Here is a 21,776-nt window from a genome sequence, read left to right on the forward strand (position 1 = left end):
TGAAGGTTTACAGAACAAAATAGTTTCTCATTAAACAGTTAGTACACATATTGCCCTATGACAATGGTTAAGAACCCCACTACATGTCAGCACTGCCCTTACTCAACCTTGGGTTCCCTATCACCAGCTTTTCTGTCCCTTTCTGCCTTCTAGCCCTTGTCCCTGGACTGCCGTGCCTCATTAGTCCCGTTTTGTTTTATGGGGCTGTCCAGTCCCCTGCTGAACGGTGAACCTCGGGAGTGACTTCACCCACTGAGCTAAAAGGGTGTCTGGGGGCCATACTCTCGGGATTTCTCCAGTCTCTGTCAGGTCTGTAAATCTGGTCTTTTTTGTGTGTGTTAGTATTTTGTTCTACATCCTTCTCCAGCTCTGTCCAGGACCCTCTGTTGTGATCCTGGTCAGAGCAGTCGGTGGTAGTAGCCGGGCACCATCTAGCTGTACTGGACTCAGTCTGGTGGAGGCCGTGGTAGCTGTGGTCCTTTAGTCCTTTGGACTCATCTTTCCCTTGTATCCTGTTCTCTTCGTTCTCCCTTGTTGAGTCCTTTTTTTTGACTGTTGTGTCAATCTTTGTCATTAAGGGTTTCTTTCCTTTCCACTGACCCTCTACTTTGCCCACGATGATACTCTTTTCTAATAATTGGTCTTTCCACCGTCCTCACTCAGTATTGACGAGTGTTCTGGTTGTTTTTCTTCCAAGATTGATTTGTTCATTTTTCTGGCAGTCCACGGTGTGTAGATTCAGTATTCTTCGCCATCACCACAGTTCAAATGAATCAATTCTTCAGTGTTCCTTTTTCATTGTCCATCTTTCACATGCAGATGAGGAGATGGAAAAGACTATGACTTGGATCACGCGCACCTTAGCCATCAAAGTGACTTATGTGCCTTTTCCAGCAGATTTGCCCAGTGTGATAAATACATTTTTTTATTATTTCTTGACTGCTGCTTCCCTGGATGTTGGTTGTTGATCCAATCCAAGTAGGATGAGGTCATTGACAGCTTTAATTTCTTCTTCGTGCTCCATCTTAGCTGCGCCCAAACAATTGCCTGGCTTACTGCCCTGCTCCATGCGGGTCTGTAACTCTTGCTTTTCTGACTATTATCACTGCCCTTTGCTTGAAACACAGATGTGAGGAAGAGCCTTGATCCCTCGGCTTTTCTGAAAAATTGCATAAATCGTTTAATTTATAGTTCTGCCAGGTGTGTGAATATATTTATCCTCTTTTTTTTTCCTTAATGTATGATGGAATGAGAAGGTAACTGACACTGAGTACTTTTCAGAAGGTTCTTGGTCTTATTTTTCACATGAGCAAACTGAGACTCAGAGATACTAAATAATTTGCTCATGGACATCTCATTTGTAAGTGTCAGAGCTGAAGTCTTAACCCAGGATTGTTTAATTCCAGGGCACATAAATATTCATCAGGGCTTCTAAACATAATTTATTTCCATTCTGGTTATCATTTTGGTTGACCAAAATTTATTTTAAATTCGGTTCTGTTCAGGTTTTGCTTCGTCGACCATGACTGAACTGGTTTGAACCTATTTTTTACTCTGCAGTCTCAAATTTATATTCTTCAAATGGGTAACCAGTAACAATTTCTTTTTTTCTTTTTTTTTCAGTTTTGGTGAAGTTTATAGTGTTTATTTTCTCATTCAAAAATTTATACACAGATTATTTTGTGACATTGTTTGCAATCCCTGCAATGTGACAGCGCTCTCCCCCTTTCCACCCCGGGTTCCCCATGTCGATTCACCCAGTTTTCCTGTCCCTTCCTGCCTTCTTGTCTTTGCTTTTGGGCAAGTGTTGCCCATTTGGTCTCATACACTTGATTGAACTAAGAAGCATGTTCCTCATGTGTGGTACTGTTTTATAGGCCTGTCTAATCTTTGGCTGAAAGATGGACTTCAGGAGTAGCTTCAGTTCTGAGTTTGCAGGTGTCTGGGGGCCATAGTCTCGGGGGTTCCTTTAGTCCCTGTCAGACCAGTAAGTCTGGTCTTTTTTGTGAATTTGAACTTGTTCTACATTTTTCTCCCGCTCTGTCTGAGACCCTTTATTGTGATACCTGTCAGCTGTTGGTGGTGGTAGCTGGGCACCATCTAGTTCTTCTGGGCTCAGGCTGGTGGAGGCTGTGGTTCATGTGGTCCATCACTCGTTCGGACTAATATTTTCTTTGTGTCTTTGGTTTTCTTCATTGTCCTTCACTCCAAACGTGCTGGGACCAATAGATGTATCTTAGATGGCCACTCACATGCTTTTAGGACACCAGACGCTACTCACCAAAGTAGGATGTAGAACATTTTCTCTATGAACTGTGTTATGCCAATTGACCTAGATGTCCTCTGGGACTGTGGTCCCTAGCCCTTAGCCCTGGTAACTTCAGGTGTTCAGATCTGTCTAGGAAGCTTCTATGACTTTGCCTTGGTCAAGTTGTGCTGACTTCCCATACATTGTGTGTTGTCTTTCCCTTCACCATAGTTAACACGTTTACTATCTAGTTAGTGATTTCCCCTCCTATCCCTCTCCCCTCTCCTGCTTTGTAACCATCAAAGAATGTTTTTTTTTTCTGTGTGTAAACCTTTTCCTGGGTTTTTATAATAGTAGTCTCATACAATATTTGTGCTTTTGTGATTGACTTATTTCACTCAGCATAATGTCCTCCAGATTCTTCCATGTTGTGAGATGTTTCACAGATCATTATTCTTTATTGTTGCCTACTCTTCCATTATGTGTATTACCATAGTTTGTTTATCAGTTCTTTTGTTGATGGGCACTTAGGTTGTTAACATCTTTTTGCTATTGTGAATAATGTTGCAATGAACATGGGTGTGCATATGTCTATTATGGAGCAATTTCGTCTGAAGAAATATGGCTACCAGATTCGTTCCTTGTATTGTAAGTAATATTGCATTTTTTTATGGACTCAAATTTTGTTCATCCCAAGATTTGTAATTAGTTTGAAAGTAGCAATATTAAACTATTTCTTTCACACATTCATTAATTAAATCTAAAGTGACACTGTTCAGTTTTAATCACTGACTCAAAATATTTCAATACAAAGAAAAGTGTGATGTAAGATATATTATTTTTTTAATTCTATTTTTTAAAAATATACTAGAATTCACTGTAGCACTGATTCACTTTAAAAATAGTATTGTGATAAAAACACTCCTAACATACTGTATAAATATTAAATTGACGATTCGAAGTACTTTTTTTAGTAGGAAAGTCTCAACTCAATACTTACTATGAAATACATTGAAACAAACTTAATTTTGATATAGGTGACATTTCACTACTAACAATAGTCGCATAAAATTGATAGGAATTTATTCATGAAATACTAGAAATACAAAGTGTACTACCTAGTACATCAATACATAAAGCACTATGTAGTATTTAATACTTTAATATTCACTCTAGTTCTAAGCTGAAGAATTGCCATAACATTATACAAAATAAAAATCTTATTGCAAATATAGATTTAATTCAAATATGATTATACAGTTCATTAAGAAAACATCACTGTAATAAACCATAATTACACCTAATAAAAGAATGTCCTCTGATATTTTTTTTTCATTTAAACTATTCCTCTTGTCTCGTAAGATAAATATCAAACCTGAGAGAGCTCTCTCAAACTAAACTGAGTAGCTTGGTTGTTGTTAGGTGCCGTTGAGTCAGTTCTGATTTATAGTGACCCTGTGTATGACAGAACCAAACACTGCCCGGTCCTGTGCCATCCCCATGATTGTTGTTATGCTTGAGCTCATTGTTGCAGCCACCATGTCAGTCCATCTTGTTGAGGGTGTTCCTGTTTTTCGCTGACCCTCCACTTTACCAAGCATGATGTCCTTCTCCAGGGACTGATCCCTCCTGAAAATACGTCCAAAGTATGTGAGATGAAATCTCGCCGTCCTTGCTTCTAAGGAGCATTCTGGCTGTACTTCTCCCAAGATAGATGTGTTTGTTCTTCTGGCAGTCCATGGTATATTCAGTATTCTTTGCCAACACGGTAATTCAAAGGCATCAGTTCTTTGTTCTTCTACTCGTTGTCCAGCTTTCACATGCATATGAGGCATTTGATACTACCATGGCTTGGGTCAGGTGCACCTTAGTCCTTGAAGTGACTTCTTTGCTTTTCAACACTTTAAAGAGGTCTTTTGCAGCAGATTTGCTGAATAGTTGGTGCACCCAGAACTACCATAGCAATTTCATATAACTGAGAATACTGTGAACGTTTTTCTTCCCAACATGCAAGAATAATTTTTTTTCTCTTAACTTCTTATATACCATTAAAGCTTATTAGTATAAAGTCGATATTAATAGTACAATTATTTGATCACAATTTAACTTTTTTCTTTCATTTTGAGAAATAGTTCCATCTCATTAGCATCGTTTGAAACGAGAGTATTTCCTGAATTGCTTTTCTTTGTTACACTTTCTGTATTGCTCCTTTTCAGATTTTCTGTCATTTCTCAAATGCTTTTTAAATGTAGTATGGCTTTCACCTTAAGTTCAGAACTAATTGGAACTTGCTAATGAGGATCTAGATAAACTGCTCCTAATATGCTGTTATTTTCAGCGATAACTTTTCCCTGACATTAAATTTTTCAGTGTTTCCCAATGTATTATTGAAAGTTCTTAATTTTAGCTTAGTTTCCACCCACATACCAAAAGCATCACTCGTGGTTAATTGTTCACTTTGCAATCTTACTGTAACTTTCTTTAAAGGTTTTAAAGTTCCAAAATTCATTTGACATAAGCCCATTTATCATTTGAAAAGTAATATTTCATATTATTCTCAGCTAATACATTGTAGAAGTTTTCTTACATGGTGTATATTATTGGGTAACCCAGTACAGATTTCCTTAAAATTATTTCCCAAAAATTTGGTAGACAGTGTTGGAATACGAAGTATTCAAACAAATTCATGACATTCTCCTAAAAATTCTTCCAGTTCAGCATCCTTTGTTGCATCTTCAATAACTAATTGAAGTGTGTATGCAGCACACTGTATACCAGTCTTTTCTTGTAAGCTTGGTTGCTTTCACTGTACTCTGCGATGGTTAATGTCTGCAAGTCAGAGCGCACCAAGTCAGTCTGCAAAATTGTCATTTTGCCCTGACATTTGCTGTTCAATTTCACTATCATTTCTGAGCAAATCAACAAATTTAATCATATTAGAGCCATTATCTGAGGTTACAGAATAAATCTTTTATAAATCAGTTTTGTATTCTATAAAATTTGATACACAGTGTTGTTTACGTACAGAGCTGTGTCTTTCCTTTGATTACTTCATTCCTAGTGTCAGCAGATGTATCTTACCATCTTGTGTGAATTGAGCGTCAATTCCTAGAACCGACTGACTCAATCTACCGACAATATCCACTTTGAAAAAGGATGTTCATTTTTCTAGATTACTGCTAATTTTTGGAGCTAGGTTTTAAGGACAAGTGAAGTGTCATTTCCCTAATTTTCTCTGAGTTGACTGAAAAATTTTTGACCAATTGAAACAATAATTGGATTTAAAATTTTACAGAATCCTGAATATTCAAGTAACTCAGCCAAACAACTGTTAACAGTAACTAATTCAGCACATGCATTGACAATTGTTTGTTTATCTAATTTCACCTTAAGGCATTCTGATGTTTTACGATGCTTATTCAGAACACTTCTGAACTTCTGTCAGTCTTCGTGTCTTCTTGCTTTGCACTGAGTTGTATTCATCCATGTGGTGATGCTTCAGGTACTTCTCCAGCTTTACTTCAGGTGCCTCTCTAAATTCGCTGCGTGGGCTCCAGACATATCTGTGTTGCAAATTTTACATGTGCTTTTATTTCCGGTCTTTCCATCCTTGAAAAATTCTGAACATGGATTTTCTCTGGTTCGTCCCATATTAGAATTCAAGGGATAAGAAATAATATTAACGTTAGGTCATATTTTATAGTCACTATATTACATTACAGTGAAAACAAGTCTTAGACTTTGATAACATAAAGAGAATAGAATGTATAAATACACTTGTAGAAATGAATTAGAGCCAGTACCTATAGTCAGTATATTAGAAAAACTGGAATAACTTCGGTTTTATATTCTCAGGGCTTGCCAGTTTCTTCCACTCAAAGTCCTACTTTATAACATTCTCGTTTCAAGAAAATTCTCACTTCATAGTGATGCTGTCAAGTTGTTTTCATTGAAATAACGGAATATCACTATTAGAACATTAGTTGCTAATGTTTGGTAACATTTCGATTTGTGAGGTTAATATCAAATTTAAACATGTAAGTACAAACAATGTGTGATAATACATTTGAGATTGAATACAAGAATAGAGTCATCAAAAAAATTATACACTATTTTCTATTTTTTCAATTTAAATATTACACTTAAGAAATGTGACTAATGCACATTTAAAATGTTTACACTCACCTGGCACATTTCTGTTCATATGAAGCTCTGTTTAGAACTCGATGCAGTTTAACCAGCTGTTTCAGATTTCTAACTACGAGTGTTCTCCGTCGCCAAGCATTTCTCACATCTTCGGTAGGCACAGCTCACGTTACTGTGAGAGACGTCAAGCATGGAGTGGAAATGGTGAACTCTGGCCTGTGAATCGTCTTGTGGAACAGCAATCATCACCTGTAGCTGTAGCTGCGCAATGTCTCCTGCCGAAGGAATTAACTGTGCCCTTGCCAGCCATGTGCCAGAGAAGTATTTGGCATACATGGGCACCAGATGCAAATAACATAAATGGTCCAATGGCCTTGTTATAACATAAAAATTATCATTGAACCGTAAATAGTGACATGAAAAAATAAACAGTTTTCAATTTTGGTTCGAGTTCAGAAAAACTTTTTTTTTATTCGGGTTTTGGTTTCACTCAGGTAAAAATTTGGATTTTGTTCGGTTTCAGTTTTTGGTTCTGTTCCAGTTCCAAGTCTTGATATTCTGTCTTCAGTGTTAAGCTATACTCTTATTACATTAAAATTAAATATCACCAAGTTTAGTTTTTTATCCTGTAAACTTAATAATATAACATACCAGAAATTCATTAAATTTACAGAGGATTTTGACATGGTTTTAATCACAATTACAAAAGTACATGTTAAGAAATTGAACTGTTCTACCTCTTACTACCTATGACATTCAACGTCATTGTTGCTAAGTTGACATTTTCATTTCTGTACCATTTTATCTCTGACAATGTGATTTCATACATGTTTGTGTTCGATCATTACAGTTAAGCAGTGAAAGGTGGAGGAGCAGGTGTGTGATCCCTTCTGACTCTTGGGACTGAGCGGCCCACAGAGAATGAGATCAAGGGGAAATACTGTGCTTCCTAATGCTGACTGTAATTTTTAAACTATCTTTGGGTGTCAGATTGCAGGAATACTTTTTTAATCCAGTGTAATTTTTCATGCACTATCTCTATTGTGTTCTTTTTGCCACTGTGATGGATTCAGAACTACTTCATAACCAAGCTACAGAGCATAGAGCATTTTATGATTACCTGGTCTAAGGAATGTTTTGACACCAAATCTGTTTTCTCACTCCTTAGCCATTCAGAGTGAACTAATGAGAAAAATAGCTTGTTCTCATTCTCAGCCAAGACAATCACTCTTGTTAGCTATATACCTTCTTAGAGGTGTTTCTTTTCTTTAGAGTTATTATCTCAAGTTAAATTCTGTTAATGGCATTATCTAGTGGGCCATAGCCATAGATCTTTGATCATATAATAATCAGAGTTTTTCCGTTGAGATGATCCAATGAAGTGATGCTTCTGATCAGGCCTCGTGTCAGATCCTCATAAAGTCCACGTGTTTACAACTTTTTAAAATTATTAAATAGCTTCAGTTTGGCTGTCATTGTGATTATCTGTAAACACCCTATACATTTTGGTGTAGCACTTGAGAGTAGAATCAGTATTTTATCATTTAAGTTTTTGCAGCCCATAGGAATTTCTTTTCTGATAACCGTTATCACTTCATCTCTTTTACCTGTTTCCTTTTTTGTAAAAATTTGTAATAACAATAAGCAAGAATAATAGACAAAAACTTAACCAGATTATTTCAGTTATTACTTGAATTATACTAGTCAATAAAGATGTAAATGTCAGTAAATAATAGTATAAGTAGTATTGTCCCTGCACTGAAGTTGGAAATAAGATAAGGAAATAATTGCGATACACTGCGGTCAGGGTAGTACAAAGGCAGTAGAACGATTTTTTGTGTAGTTTATTGAACTTGTTTTGTGAAATACTTTAGTGTGAAATAGGAGGAAGAAGCAGTTGTGCTGAAGGCATTGGTCCTAATGTATGAACACAGACTTAAAAAAAGTGCATCCTGCTCTTCTGTCGTCTTAAAAGAGAGGCCACTTTCTTGGGTTAAAATAGTCAAAAAAAGGAACAATAAAATAATAATAATAATAAGAGCTTACATTTTTTAAGTGCTTACCATGTCCCAGGCATGGTTTCAGGAGCTTTATGCTTACTGGAACTTAAAACATTCAGAAAAGATAGGACTGTTACCATCCCCATTTTGCAAATAAAGAAACTGAGGTACTGAGAAGTTAAGTGTCCTGTTCTGACCCCCTGTATTTACTACAGTTGCTTTAACCCATGGTTCTAGGGCTAGGATCTGATGGAATTCCACAGATGTGTCTCCTTCAAGAAAACCATGGATGTGATAGACTGAACTTTTCCCAAACTCGCTTCATCCCTCATAATTATTCATTCTTGGAGAATATCAGATACAGAACAGGGTTGAAAAACCTCGCCTGGAATCTTCTGAGATGATAAAAAGACATCTACTAAGGCGGCCTTGGCTTTCTGGCCTGGCTTTAGGGCTTAATGCCCTTGATGCTTACTTCTTCATTAGAGTTCCAGCCAGCTTGTCTATCCTCTGATCCTACTTTTGGAATCTTTTTGTTTTTATTTCTACCACAGATCTCTCCCTCTCATAAAACACTTTGCTATCCCTGGACTGTTGAGCATGTTTCTCTGATGTAAGACATGCAAGTCAGAGTAAATAATAGCCAATTGGCATTTCACTGGCACTGCCTGATACGCTTACATCTGGGAATTATGAATTGAGCAAGTAAAAAGAATTCCGGCATATGAAACAAATAATACAAGCAGTGGAAAAGTAAGCCCCTCTTAGGATTCAGATTCATTTATTTCATGGCACTGGGTCTTGAAGAAGCCATTGAATTGGGGAGAGAAGGCAAGAAGGTCATTTGAGGGAGAGGAAACCACATGAGCAAAGGCCACCCCGGTGTGAGATGGCACGACACATCGGGGAACTTGCAGTAGTTGGGCATGTGAAAGTTTTGAACATACCAGTCAGAGGAAATGTTGATACAGAAGAAAAAACAGGTAGTGAGTGTATACTTATATCTTAGTTATCTAATGCTGCTATAACAGAAATACCACAAGTGAGTGACTTTAACAAACAAATGTATTTTCTCACGGTTAGGAGGCTAGAAGTCCGAGTTCAGGGCACCAGCTCTAGGGGAAGGCTCTCTCTGTCATCTGTGGGGGAAGGTTCTTGTCTCTTCTGCTTCTGTTCCTTGGCTCCTTCATGATCTTCATGTGGTTTCACATCTATCCTCCTCTGTCTCTGCTTTCTTCTTGCTTCTTAATCTGCTCCTTTTATATCTCAAAAGAGATTTACTCAAGATACACCCTATACAAATACCTCCTAATTAACATAACAAAGAAAACCCATTTGCAAAGGGGATTATAATCACAGGTATGATCAAAAAAAAAAAAAAAAAAACAACCAACCAAACCCTTTGCCCTCAAGTCGATTCTGACTCATATTGACTCTGTAGGACAGAGTAGAACTGTCTATAGAGTTTCCAAGGAGCGGCTGGTGGATTCAGACTGTCAGCCTTTTGGTTAGCAGCCGAACTCTTAACCACTGCACCACCAGGGCTCCGACCACAGGTATAGGGGTTACAGCTTACGACACATAATTTTGGGGGGACACAGTTCAATCCATAACAGTTTCTTATTTCTAAAATCAAACTTGGAGTTTAATTTTTAGCTAACGCCATATCAAAAGAGGTAAATGTTCATCTCTGCATTAAAAAAAAAATGATATCTATGGTAGCAATTTTTGATTTCCAGGCTTAGTTGAGATCTTTTCATTTTGGTATGATCTGACATCTTTTCTTTCCCCATTATTAATTTAATTGCCTTCCTTTCCTCAGTTTTAGATATCATGTATCGATCTTTTCACCAGTGATTTGGTGGTTACTTAAATATACTGTTTTGATACTAAATATTACCAAATGATCATAAATGAATGTGGCATTCACATCTGAAGACATTTTAATGAGAAGCAAAGTATCTGTTGTGAAAATTTAGACTGAAGGCCAAACGCAGTGTCTCATTAGGTGTCTGATGATATAAAACAGCTTATGTTGGTTTTAAAGGTCTTTCTTTTTTCTCCCCCATGCCTGCTAGCTTGGTGATGTGATGGTTGACATTGCAAGTAACATCATGTTGGCTGATGAGCGTGTCCTGTGGCTGGCACAGAGGGAAGCCAAAGCCTGTAGTAGAATTGTTCAGTGTCTACAGCGAATTGCAACATACCGACTAGCAAATGGTGCTCATGTTTATTCAACAGTAAGTGTTCTATCGTAAGAGAATTCCGAGGAAAAAATTCATTGAAAGCAGCTGTAACCCAAAAGAGATACATCTCTTCCCCATTATGGGGTAGATAATTTTCTCTTACTGCTGATTATTACACAATTTCCTTTTTTAAAACATTTTAAAAGTTAATTTTGATTTTGAGTAATCTGTTTTCATGGTAACTGGAAAATATTCTTTTAATATGTAATTGGAATGGTTCTCACCATTGAAATGCTCATCCATTGAATTGCCTTCTATAATGAAAAGAAGAACACTAGAATCACCATACTGGTGTATACCCATGGTTCATCCTGGTTGATACTCTGGGTCTGGAAGGATGTTGAGAGAGCGCCTGATTGCTTGCTCAGGCTGCAATCTCAGAAGGGAACTGGCATGCCCCCCAGCTCTTCATGAATCTGTTGGCATGTTCAGTCAGTCCACTCTTGGGATAATGACTTAATTATATTTAATAATCACTGAATTAAATAGTATTAAATTTTATTTAGGAGTACTTGGGTGGAGCAAATGGTTGAACACTCAAGCACTAGCTGAAAGGTTGGCAGTTCAGACCTACCCAGAGATGCCTTGGAAGTAAGGCCTGGCAGTGTGCTTCCAAAAGGTGTCTGCCTTGAAAACCCTATATTCTACTCTGTACACTTTGGATTGCCATGAGTCAGAATGAACTCAATGGCAACTAACAACAACAACAAAATTTTATTTATGCTAAATTGAACGGTGCTAAATTTCTTGGTGTACTGCTTAGTTTTTGTCTAAAAAATGTGATAAGTAATATGTTAATTCCCTTACCTCTCTTAGTCTGATCCATGTTTTTAATTTCCTAATTATTTGGTCGTAACTTATATAATATTCTATACTTCCTCTTATGATTTTTATACAATTCAAGATTACTGTTTTTCCATTGATTTCTGGGACCGTGTTTTATTGTTTCTTTTAGTCAGTTAAGTTCAGGATCGTGTTCCTGAATAATAAATAAAACAGATGCCTGGTATTGCTCCTGTCTTTACACCATAGGTGAGGGTGACTTCTGTCTCAAATACATGAGCTTAACTAGTAGACCAGCCTGCCATTTTGATGCCTACACTTGGCCTTCCATGGTCGTTCAGGTCCATTTAAAGTTCCATCCTTTAACCTTGCTTATTACTCAGCCCAAATAACTCCTTTCTTCCTTTGAACCTAACTGATACTTCTTAGAGCTCCAGAGTACAATAAGGATCATAGCATCCGAACACCATTTCAGCATGTCAGAAAGGTTCTAAGAAGTCACACATTTACTTATCATGAATAAAGACGATACGGCTTCAAGGACACCTCAAAATAACAGATTTCTTTCTTTTTACTGAAGTTTCATGTATTTGTGTTTGTAATGAGTATTGCTATTTATAAGAAGCCCTAGCGGTTATGTGTATCTGTCTTTGATTAGTAAAAATTTGGAATACGGAGTAATTGGTCAATAAATGTAATTTAATTAATAATGTTTTTCACAATGTGTAATCCATGAGTCAAAAGCTAATGCAAAGATTCCTCAGTATTGAAAATTTTGTTGTTGTTGGGTGCCGTCGAGTCAGTTCCAACTCATAGTGACTGTACGTACAGCAGAACGAAACGTCACCCCGTCCTGTGCCATCCTTTATGCTTGAGCCCATTGTTGCAGCCACTGTGTCAGTCCATCTCGTTGAAGGTCATTGAAGATTTTGGGAGCCACCAGTTATTTTCTCCCATGTATATGGTGCTTTCCAAATTCTATCTTACCTTTAATATTTTTTGATTTGTATCTTATCTTCCTAATAGATTCTAAACACCTTGCATTAAAGCCCCATGTTTTATAACAGAAAACTTTGCTAGTACATGGTACTTGGAGTGGTGCCTTGCCTGCATGGTAGGTGTCTAGTTAATCATCCTTAAAGAAAAGAAAGAGAAGCCATGTTGTCCTTCCTAGAATTTACGGTAAATTCTGTCACCTTGCTGGATGTGGAAGTGAGACTCATCCGCTTGCTACTTCTCATGCCCTCTCTGGCATGTCCTGACGGATGGGAGTGATGTTGGCAGCACTCCAGTATGAGGGCATGGCAGCCGTTTGTATTGACAGGCTGTAAATTTTGACAGACCCCATAAATTCAGTTGCATTCTTGAATTCCTCTAAAACTTTTGGGGCAGGTGCCATCTTTTGCAGGTGATTTTTCCTACCTAACTTGCTTTTTAAGTCTTTGCTTACTGTTTGACCTAGCACCTCCCTTCCTTTTCTGAAGAAACAGGTTTGGAGTGAGTCTGAGTAACGTTTTTATCATCAAAACTTAATGCAAATAGTTAACTTTGTCTCCCTGAAAAAGGAAAACGTTGCAGGGAGATGGCATACCGATGGCATGAAGCGTTGAACAAGGTGATTTTTAAGTGTGTTTCCTAAACTGATACTTACCTTAAGGAGCCCTGGTGGCGCAGTGGTTAAGCGCTCGGCTGTTAACTCAGAGGTCAGCAGTTTGGACCCACCAATCATTTCCGGGGAGAAAGATGTGGCAGTCTGCTTCTGTAAAGATTTACATCCTTGGAGGCCCTATGAGGCAGTTCTACTCTGTCCTGTAGGGTCGTTTTGAGTCAGAATCGGCTCGATGGCTACGAGTTTGATTTTTTTTTTAATACTTACCTTTCGTTTCCTCCTGCAGTATGATCATATCAGCCCACTGATTTCTTTAGCTGTTTTTTTTTTTTAATAAGGAACTTTCTATTTTTAGCTTGTACTTTCACATCCGATGCTTCAAATTATTTTTGATTGACTTCTGATGTATACCTTATCTTCCATGCTTTCATACTTGTTCTTTTCCTCTTCATTAGTCCGCCTTCCATTTAAGACATCCCTCTCAGGTCAAGCTCTTCCTTTATTCTTCTAGTAGTCTACACAGTGTTTTTGTTCACTAAAAACCTGGGCTTTTGGTTGTGGGCTATGTACAGTGTTTTCTGTTTGCAAACCCTTTGAAAATGCTTTCCCCCGTACAATAAATCTTTTGTAACTTCTGTTTGATTGACTTTTGAAGTCTTCACCCAACATTGCTCTGGAAGCTTATGTCATCAAGGCTGCTGGCTTCACTGGGATGATGTGTACCGTGTTCCAGAAAGTGGCAACCTCTGACCGGACAGGACTGTCTGACTATGGGAGGCGAGACCCAGACGGAAACCTAGATAAGCAGCTGAGCTTCAAGTGCAATATTTCAAATACATTTTCGAGTCTGGCACTGAAGGTATGCTATCTCTTATAATAATCTTAGCGTCTTTACAGTTAGGTTAGAATGCTCAGAATGTTTTGCTTTTGCAAAATAGCCTTACTGAAAATTTTGGGAGTTGTTTGTTACTGTTTTTTCAAATAACACTCAGACCGGGAAGGGCCACGTTGTGACTTTCATGGGCCCTAGGCCTTTTTTGCCTGGGTTGAGCCCCTTTCTTAATAAAAAGAAATATTAAGAATTATATCTTATGACTCTTGGTATAAAAATGAATAAGTTATTGTATATTAGAACACATTGTTTGACCTGTAAGTTTATTTATTTATTATTTGCGTCTGATTTTAAAAGAAAACATTTCTGTGAGTTCTTGAAAGTATTGTGGGCCCTGGGTACTATGCCCACTGGCTTTAATGGAGAAGTCGGCCCTGAGACTGGGCTTTTTATCAAACAAGCTGTATATCAAGACTTTTGGTAAAGGAGTGAAAATGTGGCAGTTTTTTTTTTTTTTAATGTGTGTTTTATTACAGTAAAAAAGTATTTTTAAAATTCGGGGTTTGGGAGTGTTTAGTTAAACTACATTGCAGCAAACAGTCACGACATAACTCCAACACCCTAATGGAACCACATTTTGTTCATTTAGCTTTCTGTGGGCTTGTGTGATTGTATTCTCTGCGGTTTTTTAACTACACAGTACTGTCTTTGTTTCTGGCTTTAACAGATATAATTTATCAAATAGGTGTTAGCTGTTTGGGTACTCTTTGGGCACTCAATAAATACGAATGAATGGATGAATGAGGAAGTGGTGTATTTGTCATACTTTACCCTGGTGACTTCCATAAAGAGAGCCAGTGGGTTAAATTTAGAAATATTCCATCGTCCCCCACTGCGACTAGGTCAGAATGTCTAATGATAATATGTTTACTTAATACCGTGTATTCAGTGGAAAATTGGCAAGATTTATTTGTTACTTTTGGCTCTGATAGAATACTTGGTGGCCCAAGTCATGTTGTAGTCCAGCCCAGCTTTCCTTATTGTGTCTTTTACTCGTAAAAAACACACCACAAAAGACATAGAAATAACAACACACACAAGCCTGTGAGAGAGAAACGTGGTTGAGGGGCACTTCAAATTGATGAACCTTTTTGTCTTAGATGATCACAGTGGGTAGATAGGGATTAAAAATGATCAAACACTCCATTTCATCAATTTCACAGTCTACCCCTCTGGGTAAGGAGAGTTTCTACCTGCCCAAAGTAGAAAACTTTAAATGATCACCCTCAGATTTGTGAATTTTGTACTGTTCTATCTTTGTAAAATCATCCTATGGCCAGAGAGCAAGGACTGTATACACTACTATTCATGCTTCCTGATGGACATGATTAGAGTGAAAAAGGAACACATCTTTAGTGACACAAAAATAACTAAAAATTTAAATGTCAGCAGCACAAAATGTAAGGGTGCTTTAGCTGTTTAATATAGAACTTTTATATTTCTAACTTTATACTGAGGACAATTTTTACTCTTTCTGTTTGCGGTTTTTTTTTTTTTTCCTTTCAATTCAATAACTCGACAACTTAAACATCCTTTAAATGGGAGGATATGCTGGCATATAAAGTTAAAACTGTAAAAAGGCCGTTGTTAGCAAGAGGCGACTTGCTCAATTTGCTTCTTAGGTTTCTTATTTTTAAGTCTATCTTTTTGTACTACTGCCACATCCTGCTTTGGATTCCCCTCCTATATTGCCCAACCCTTTGTAACCTCCTAATTAGTCTCTGTGTCTCTAGGCTGTCCCTTAAAAGTCATCTATCTCATAGCTTAGTGAAGCAGTGGTGGTTCCGTGGCAGATTCTCTCCTTCCATGCATGAGACCCAGGTTTAATTCTTGGCCAGTGCACCTCATGTGCAGCTACCACTGATCTGTCAGTAGAGGCTTGTGTGTTGCTATGATGTTGAACAGGTTTCAGCGGAGCTTCCAAACTAAAACAGGGAGAAAAACCTGGCCATCATCTTCCAAAAATCAGCCAATGAAAACCCCATGGATCACAATGGTCTGATTTGTAGCCGATCATGAGGAGGGGGATGGTGCAGTACTAGGCAGCATTTTGTTGCATTTTGCATGGGGTTGCCATGAGCCAGGGACCCAATCTGTAGCAGCTAACAACAACAACATATAGCCTGGTCTGCCTACGACTACCAGAAGAATGAACAAATCTGTCTTGGGAGATGTACAGCCAGAATGCTCCTTAGAAGAGAGGATGGCAAGACTTTGTCTCACATACTTTGGACATGTTATCAGGAGAGAACAGTCTCTGGCGAAGAACACCATGCTTGGTAAAGCAGAGGGTCAGCGAAAGAGAGACTGTCAACGAGATGGATTGACGTGGTGGCTGCAACAGTGGGCTCAAACACAGCAACTGTTGTGAGGATGGAGCAGGACTGGGCAGTGTTTCATTCTGTTGTACAGATGGTTGCTGTGAGTTGGAAGTGACTCAATGGCACCTAACACCACCACCACCACCTAGAACAGTCAGTCACCATGCACCAATACAGCCATGCCAGTTAGGACAATATTGAAATACTTCCTTACTGTTTAGCAAATTGCTGCTGCCCAAGCTCTCAGTGCTCCCCCAGCCCCACTGGTTCTCCTGCTGGGATACTGCCAGACCTTATCACCATCTCCACTGAAGGGCTGATCCTTGGCAGAGCAGAGGGCCGCTAGGAGCCTTCCCTTCTGCAGAGGCTGTTTTGATTGTCAGTGCTTGTGCCATTTCAGGTTGTAATCTCCCCATTAAAACATTTCTGTCTCCCCACTGTCCTTCACATAGCTTCATCATTAGGCTTCTTCCCTCTTCTTCTCTCACCTCATGCCTTCCCTTACTTCTTCTCACTTTTGTCCAGTAACAGCAGATTTCCGTTGGTGCCTCTCCTGACAACTTGGCCATTCTTAGGCCAGACTCATGCTAATTCTTCTACTAAAATGTCCTCCACCCCCTTCTCTCCAGCTCCTTAATTATATGTTAAGGCCCGGCAGAAGTGTCATCCCCAGGATATCTTACCTAATACCATCCAGTCCTTTCCTTTCCCACCCTCATCTCCTTTAATTCTCCTCACTTTTCCCACAATACTCTGTGCATCTCTGTCATGGCACCTTGCACATGGGAGCCATGCTAGTTTTTATGATCTCCCACTCTGGACTTCAGATTCCTTGAGGGTGGAGATAGTGCCTGAGTCATGGATGAATTCAGTGCGTGGCTTCAGTCGGTTGGCCAGTAGGAGGAGGTGGAGTCGCGTGGCATCTAACTCTTACAGCACCAGTAAAACCAACTCAACAGAGTGCTTCCTTTCGCTGTTGGTACCATACTTCAAATACATTTGCATAACAAAATAGTATTTGTTTCCAATAAACTACTGAGAGCTTTTAGAAATTAGCTGGTGTTTTGAGTTTAGCTCTAATATAGCCAGAAAGAACTGGTTACTTAAAATTTAGCTGACTAGATTTTAGAAATTAATTTTTCTCCACATATCCCATATTTTCCACATGCCAGACATCTTGTACCTAGACCCAGCTGAAGTCTTTTCAATTTCCAGACCTATTGTTTTGCCTCTGTATGCTTCCTACTTTCATTTCTGTCCTTTTTGTACCCTCAGTTTCATCCCTGCATTGTGAAATCTCTGCTATTCTCCCTCTAAGATGCTGTCTTCTCCTCAGACAGAATTCAGTCACTGCCTGCTACTCCCATAGAGCTTTGTTCATTCTTCAGGGCCACTCTAAGTTTTGGTAATGGTGAGTTGAGTTATAGTGAGAGGCTCTATGATATGGTGGCTTACAGTGTGGTCCCTATAGCCAGACAGCCTGGCTTCATGTTCTGGTCCTCCATTTAACAGCTGTGCAAATTTGAACAAATACTTAACCTCTCTGAATTTCAGTTCATCTGTTATGTACGAGCCATGATATGGAACTTCGCTCAAAGGGTTATTGAGCGAATTAAATGAGGTAATTATGTAGATACTTACAACAGTGCCTGGGACAGAGCAAGTGCTCAATGAATGTTAGCTCGTATTATTATTGCTCTTTTGTTGTTGTTGTGTCTGCCTTGTTAGATTGTGCATTTTTGAGGGCAGGGGCCACAGCTTATTTCATTCTATGCCTCTAGGCTGTGCACAGCACTGTGCTCAGAGTAAACATCCAGTCAATGTTGTTGAAGAAAATTAACAGCCAACCTTAATTAGCAAAGCAAGTCAGTTCATAAATTAATTCTCAAGGCAAACATAATCTGTTAATTTTCAGCACTGAGGAAAAAAAAAAGGTATACAGTAAGTAACTAATTATACTCACGAAAATAGAGTATATCATAATATCTATGTTTAAAATCGAGTCAATAGATAGGAAAGAAAACATGGATAAATTAGTATTTTATTAATTTTTGTGCTAGAGTTCTATAGACTATAACACAATTAAAGTTTTTGATAATTCTAATTTATTACTTACATGGTGGAAGAAGTCCAAATTGTATCGTAAGAAAATATGTTAACATCTAGTGGAAGTATTTGAGTTAACATCCATCATACTACTTATCATTTTCTTCTTGGTTTAAGGTCATTATGAATAGAGAAATAGACATGAATTTAGCAGATGAAATAAGAGCCCTGTGACAACATTCATTTCACGTATGTTCACACTTTATAAATTTTTAGTATTAAATTGAATACTAGAATGGAATTGTCCAAATCACAACATGATGGAATTCTACATTATTGTTGGTAGGTCAGTTACTTTAAGTTATTTCCTCTCGCTGCAGTAATCGTTTTCCACACTGGTTCAGTAATAATAATAAAAATACCGCTCACAGTTCCGTAGCATTTTGTGCTTGCCATGGTCACGATTCCATTTGGTTCTCTCGGCCATTTGTTGGAAAGATCATTGTTGTTTTTGTTGGCTGCCATCAAGTTGATTCTGACTTACAGCAACCCCATATGACAGAGCAGAACTGCCTCATAGGTTTTCTAGGCTGTAATCTTTATGAGAGCAGGTCACCAGCTCTTTCTCCCATGGAGCTGTTGGGTGGGTTTGAGCCTCCAACCTTTCAGTTAGCAGCCAAGGGCACTTAACGGTTTGCACCATCAGGGCTCCTTAGAAGAATCATTAGCTTGCAATTTACATATGCGGTTCAGAGAGGTTAAACACTATTGTGCAGTGTGAACCAGCAGGTAAATGGTGAAGCTGGGAGCTGAGTGTGGGTTTCTTGTTTCAGACCCCATGTTCTTCTCATGGATATGACCTTTTAATAATAAAAATTTGAAACCAAAAACATGTTTCCCAAAAGATTTTAAAAGAGTTTTTTCCCCTAATTTATTAAGTATAACTCATGTGTTTACATCTATTTCAATTACTATAATCAGTACACTTTAAAATAAATATATGGTTAAATGAAATCATAAATTTGTGTTCACTGCCTTTAAGCCAAGTGGCAGAAAGATATAATCATGATAAATTTAACAAATTAAATAAGTGTTCTGAGGTCATCTTTTAAAATTAGATTTATACTTTCTCTATAAATAATGATCAATGCTTCATTTAAAGAAATTAAATATATATTATACTGTTTCTTTAAAATCTAAACATTATTGATACAGGTGAAGTTTGCCTTTCCAATGCCTCTAGGCCACCCCCTTCTATCCCAGGAACCTATAGTTATTATGTGGTGCTTTTCTTTATTGGGAAATGACTTTGAAGTATATTTTGGAAGCCATGGTTTAGTTTGTAGCTCTCATCTCTCATGATGTATCCATGTGCCTGACTTCTTCTGTTTTGTTTTTTCTTTGTTTACTTTTACAAGTTTCAACTTGTACAGGAGACCTTTTTTGACATTTTGAATTTATAGGTGCCATTTCTTTTTTTTTAGCTGTCTTTGTGAAAATGTTTGGTATACTTTCTTAAAGCAATTCTTGATTTATCCTTAGTAATACTCTCTTAGGAGTCCCTGGGTGGCACAAACGGGTAAGCCCTCAACTGCCAGCTGAAGGGTAGTTGGAAGACAGTTCATACCCACCCGGAGGAACCCCTGAAGACTGACCTGCGATCTCCTTCTGAAAGGTCACAGCCTTGAAAACCCAATGGAGCAGTTCTACTCTGCACACGTGGAGTCGCGTGACGTGGGATCGATGTGATGGCAACTGACAACAACAATACTCTCCCTTTTCGAGAGCGCTATACTCTGTTTTTCAAATCATTTTGTGTCCACAACAAAATTATCCTATGAATTTTATAGTACCTAAGTATTTTTCTTTCCTTGCCTTTTTTTTGTTGTTGCTGTGCCTTAAGTGAAAGTTTACAATTCAGGTTAGTCTCTCATACAAAAATTTATACATACATTGTTTGGTGACCCTACTTGCTCTCTCTATACACTCTTCCTTTCCACCTCGGATTTCCCATGTCCATTCAACCAGCTCCTGACCCTCTCTGCTTTCTCATCTCGCCTCTGGACAGGAGCTGCCCATTTAGTCTCATGTATCTACTTGAGCTAAGAAGCACACTCTTCATGACTATCATTTTATATCTTATAGTCCAGTCTAATCTTTGTCTGAAAAGTTGGCCTCGGGAATGGTTTTAGTTTTGGGCTAACAGCCCAGGGGCCACGTCTTCCAGGGTTCCTCCCGTCTCAATCAGACCATTAAGTCTGGTATGTTTAATAGAATTTGAGTTCTGCACCTCACTTTTCTCCTGCTCTGTCAGGGACTCTCTGTTGTGTTCCCTGTCAGGGTGCTCATTGTAGTAGCCGGGCACTGTCTAGTTCTTCTGTTCTCAGGACAATGCAGGCTCTGGTTTATGTGGCCCTTTCTATCTCTTGGGCTAATACTCCTTGTGTCCATGGTGTTCTTCATTCTCCTTTGCTTCAGGTGGGTTGGGACCGATTGATGCATCTTAGATGGCCGCTGTCTAGCTTTTAAGACCCCAGATGCCACTCACCAAAGTAGGATGCAGAACATTTTCTTAAAAAACTTTGTTATGCCAGTTGACCTAGATGTCCCCTGAAAGCATGGTCCCCAGCCCCTGCTACTCTGTCCCTCGAAGTGTTTGGTTGTATTCAGGAAACTTCTTAGCTTTGGTTTAGTCCAGTCGTGTTAGCTTCCTCTGTGTCCTTCCCTTCACCTGAGGTAATTTTTGTCTACTTTCCAGTTAGTGAATAACCCTCTCCCTCCCTCCGTCCCTACCCTTGTAACCATCAAAGAATGTTGCCTTCTGTGTTTAAACCTTTTCTTGCATTCTTATAATAGTGGCCTTATACAATATTTGTCCTTTTGCAACTGGCTAAATTCACTCAGTGTAATACCTTCCAGTTTCCTCCATGTTATAAGATGTTTCATGGATTCATCATTGTTCTTTATCGTTGCGTAGTATTCCATTGTGTGAATATACCATAATTTGTTTATCCATTCATCCGTTGATGGGCACCTAGGTTGTTTCCGTCTTTTTGCTATTGTGAACAGTGCTGCAGTGAACATGGGTGTGCATATATCTGTTTGTGTCACAGCTGTTAATTCTCTAGGATATATTCCAAGAAGTGGGATTGCTGGATCGTATAATAGTACCTAAGTTTTTTTTTTTAAGTGTATTTTATAAAGCTTTATCAAGATTTTGAACTTTAATCCGTCTGTTAGGCTTTTCCGTTCTTTGCATGCGTCATTATAAACTTAAGAGAAATTCATGTATTTAATAGAAATTTCCTGTCAGGTTGCATTTGTGAGTGAGAATAGAAACCTCCGTGTGCATTTTTTTAGGTGAAAATGTTTCTTCTAAATATTGTCACCTTCGATTTTAAAGTAATATTCAAACTGCCAGTATTCAGATTCCTAAAATACTTTCATTCAACAACTATTTATGGATATCTACAGTGTTCCACATT

General features: G+C 38.3%; 1 protein-coding gene across 1 annotated transcript in view; it reads left to right on the plus strand.

The window, feature by feature from the left end:
- The window catches only part of ADGRA3 (adhesion G protein-coupled receptor A3), a 182,412-nt gene that overhangs the window by 132,352 nt on the left and 28,284 nt on the right, over positions 1-21,776 (plus strand). The window contains exons 11-12 of the mRNA XM_004375140.2: positions 10,473-10,634; positions 13,688-13,891. Coding sequence (XP_004375197.1) covers positions 10,473-10,634; positions 13,688-13,891 — 366 coding nt within the window. The remainder of the gene's footprint in view (positions 1-10,472; positions 10,635-13,687; positions 13,892-21,776) is intronic.

This window comes from Trichechus manatus, unplaced genomic scaffold (genome assembly GCF_000243295.1).
Source record: "Trichechus manatus latirostris isolate Lorelei unplaced genomic scaffold, TriManLat1.0 scaffold00034, whole genome shotgun sequence".
Classification (NCBI taxonomy): Eukaryota; Metazoa; Chordata; class Mammalia; order Sirenia; family Trichechidae; genus Trichechus; species Trichechus manatus.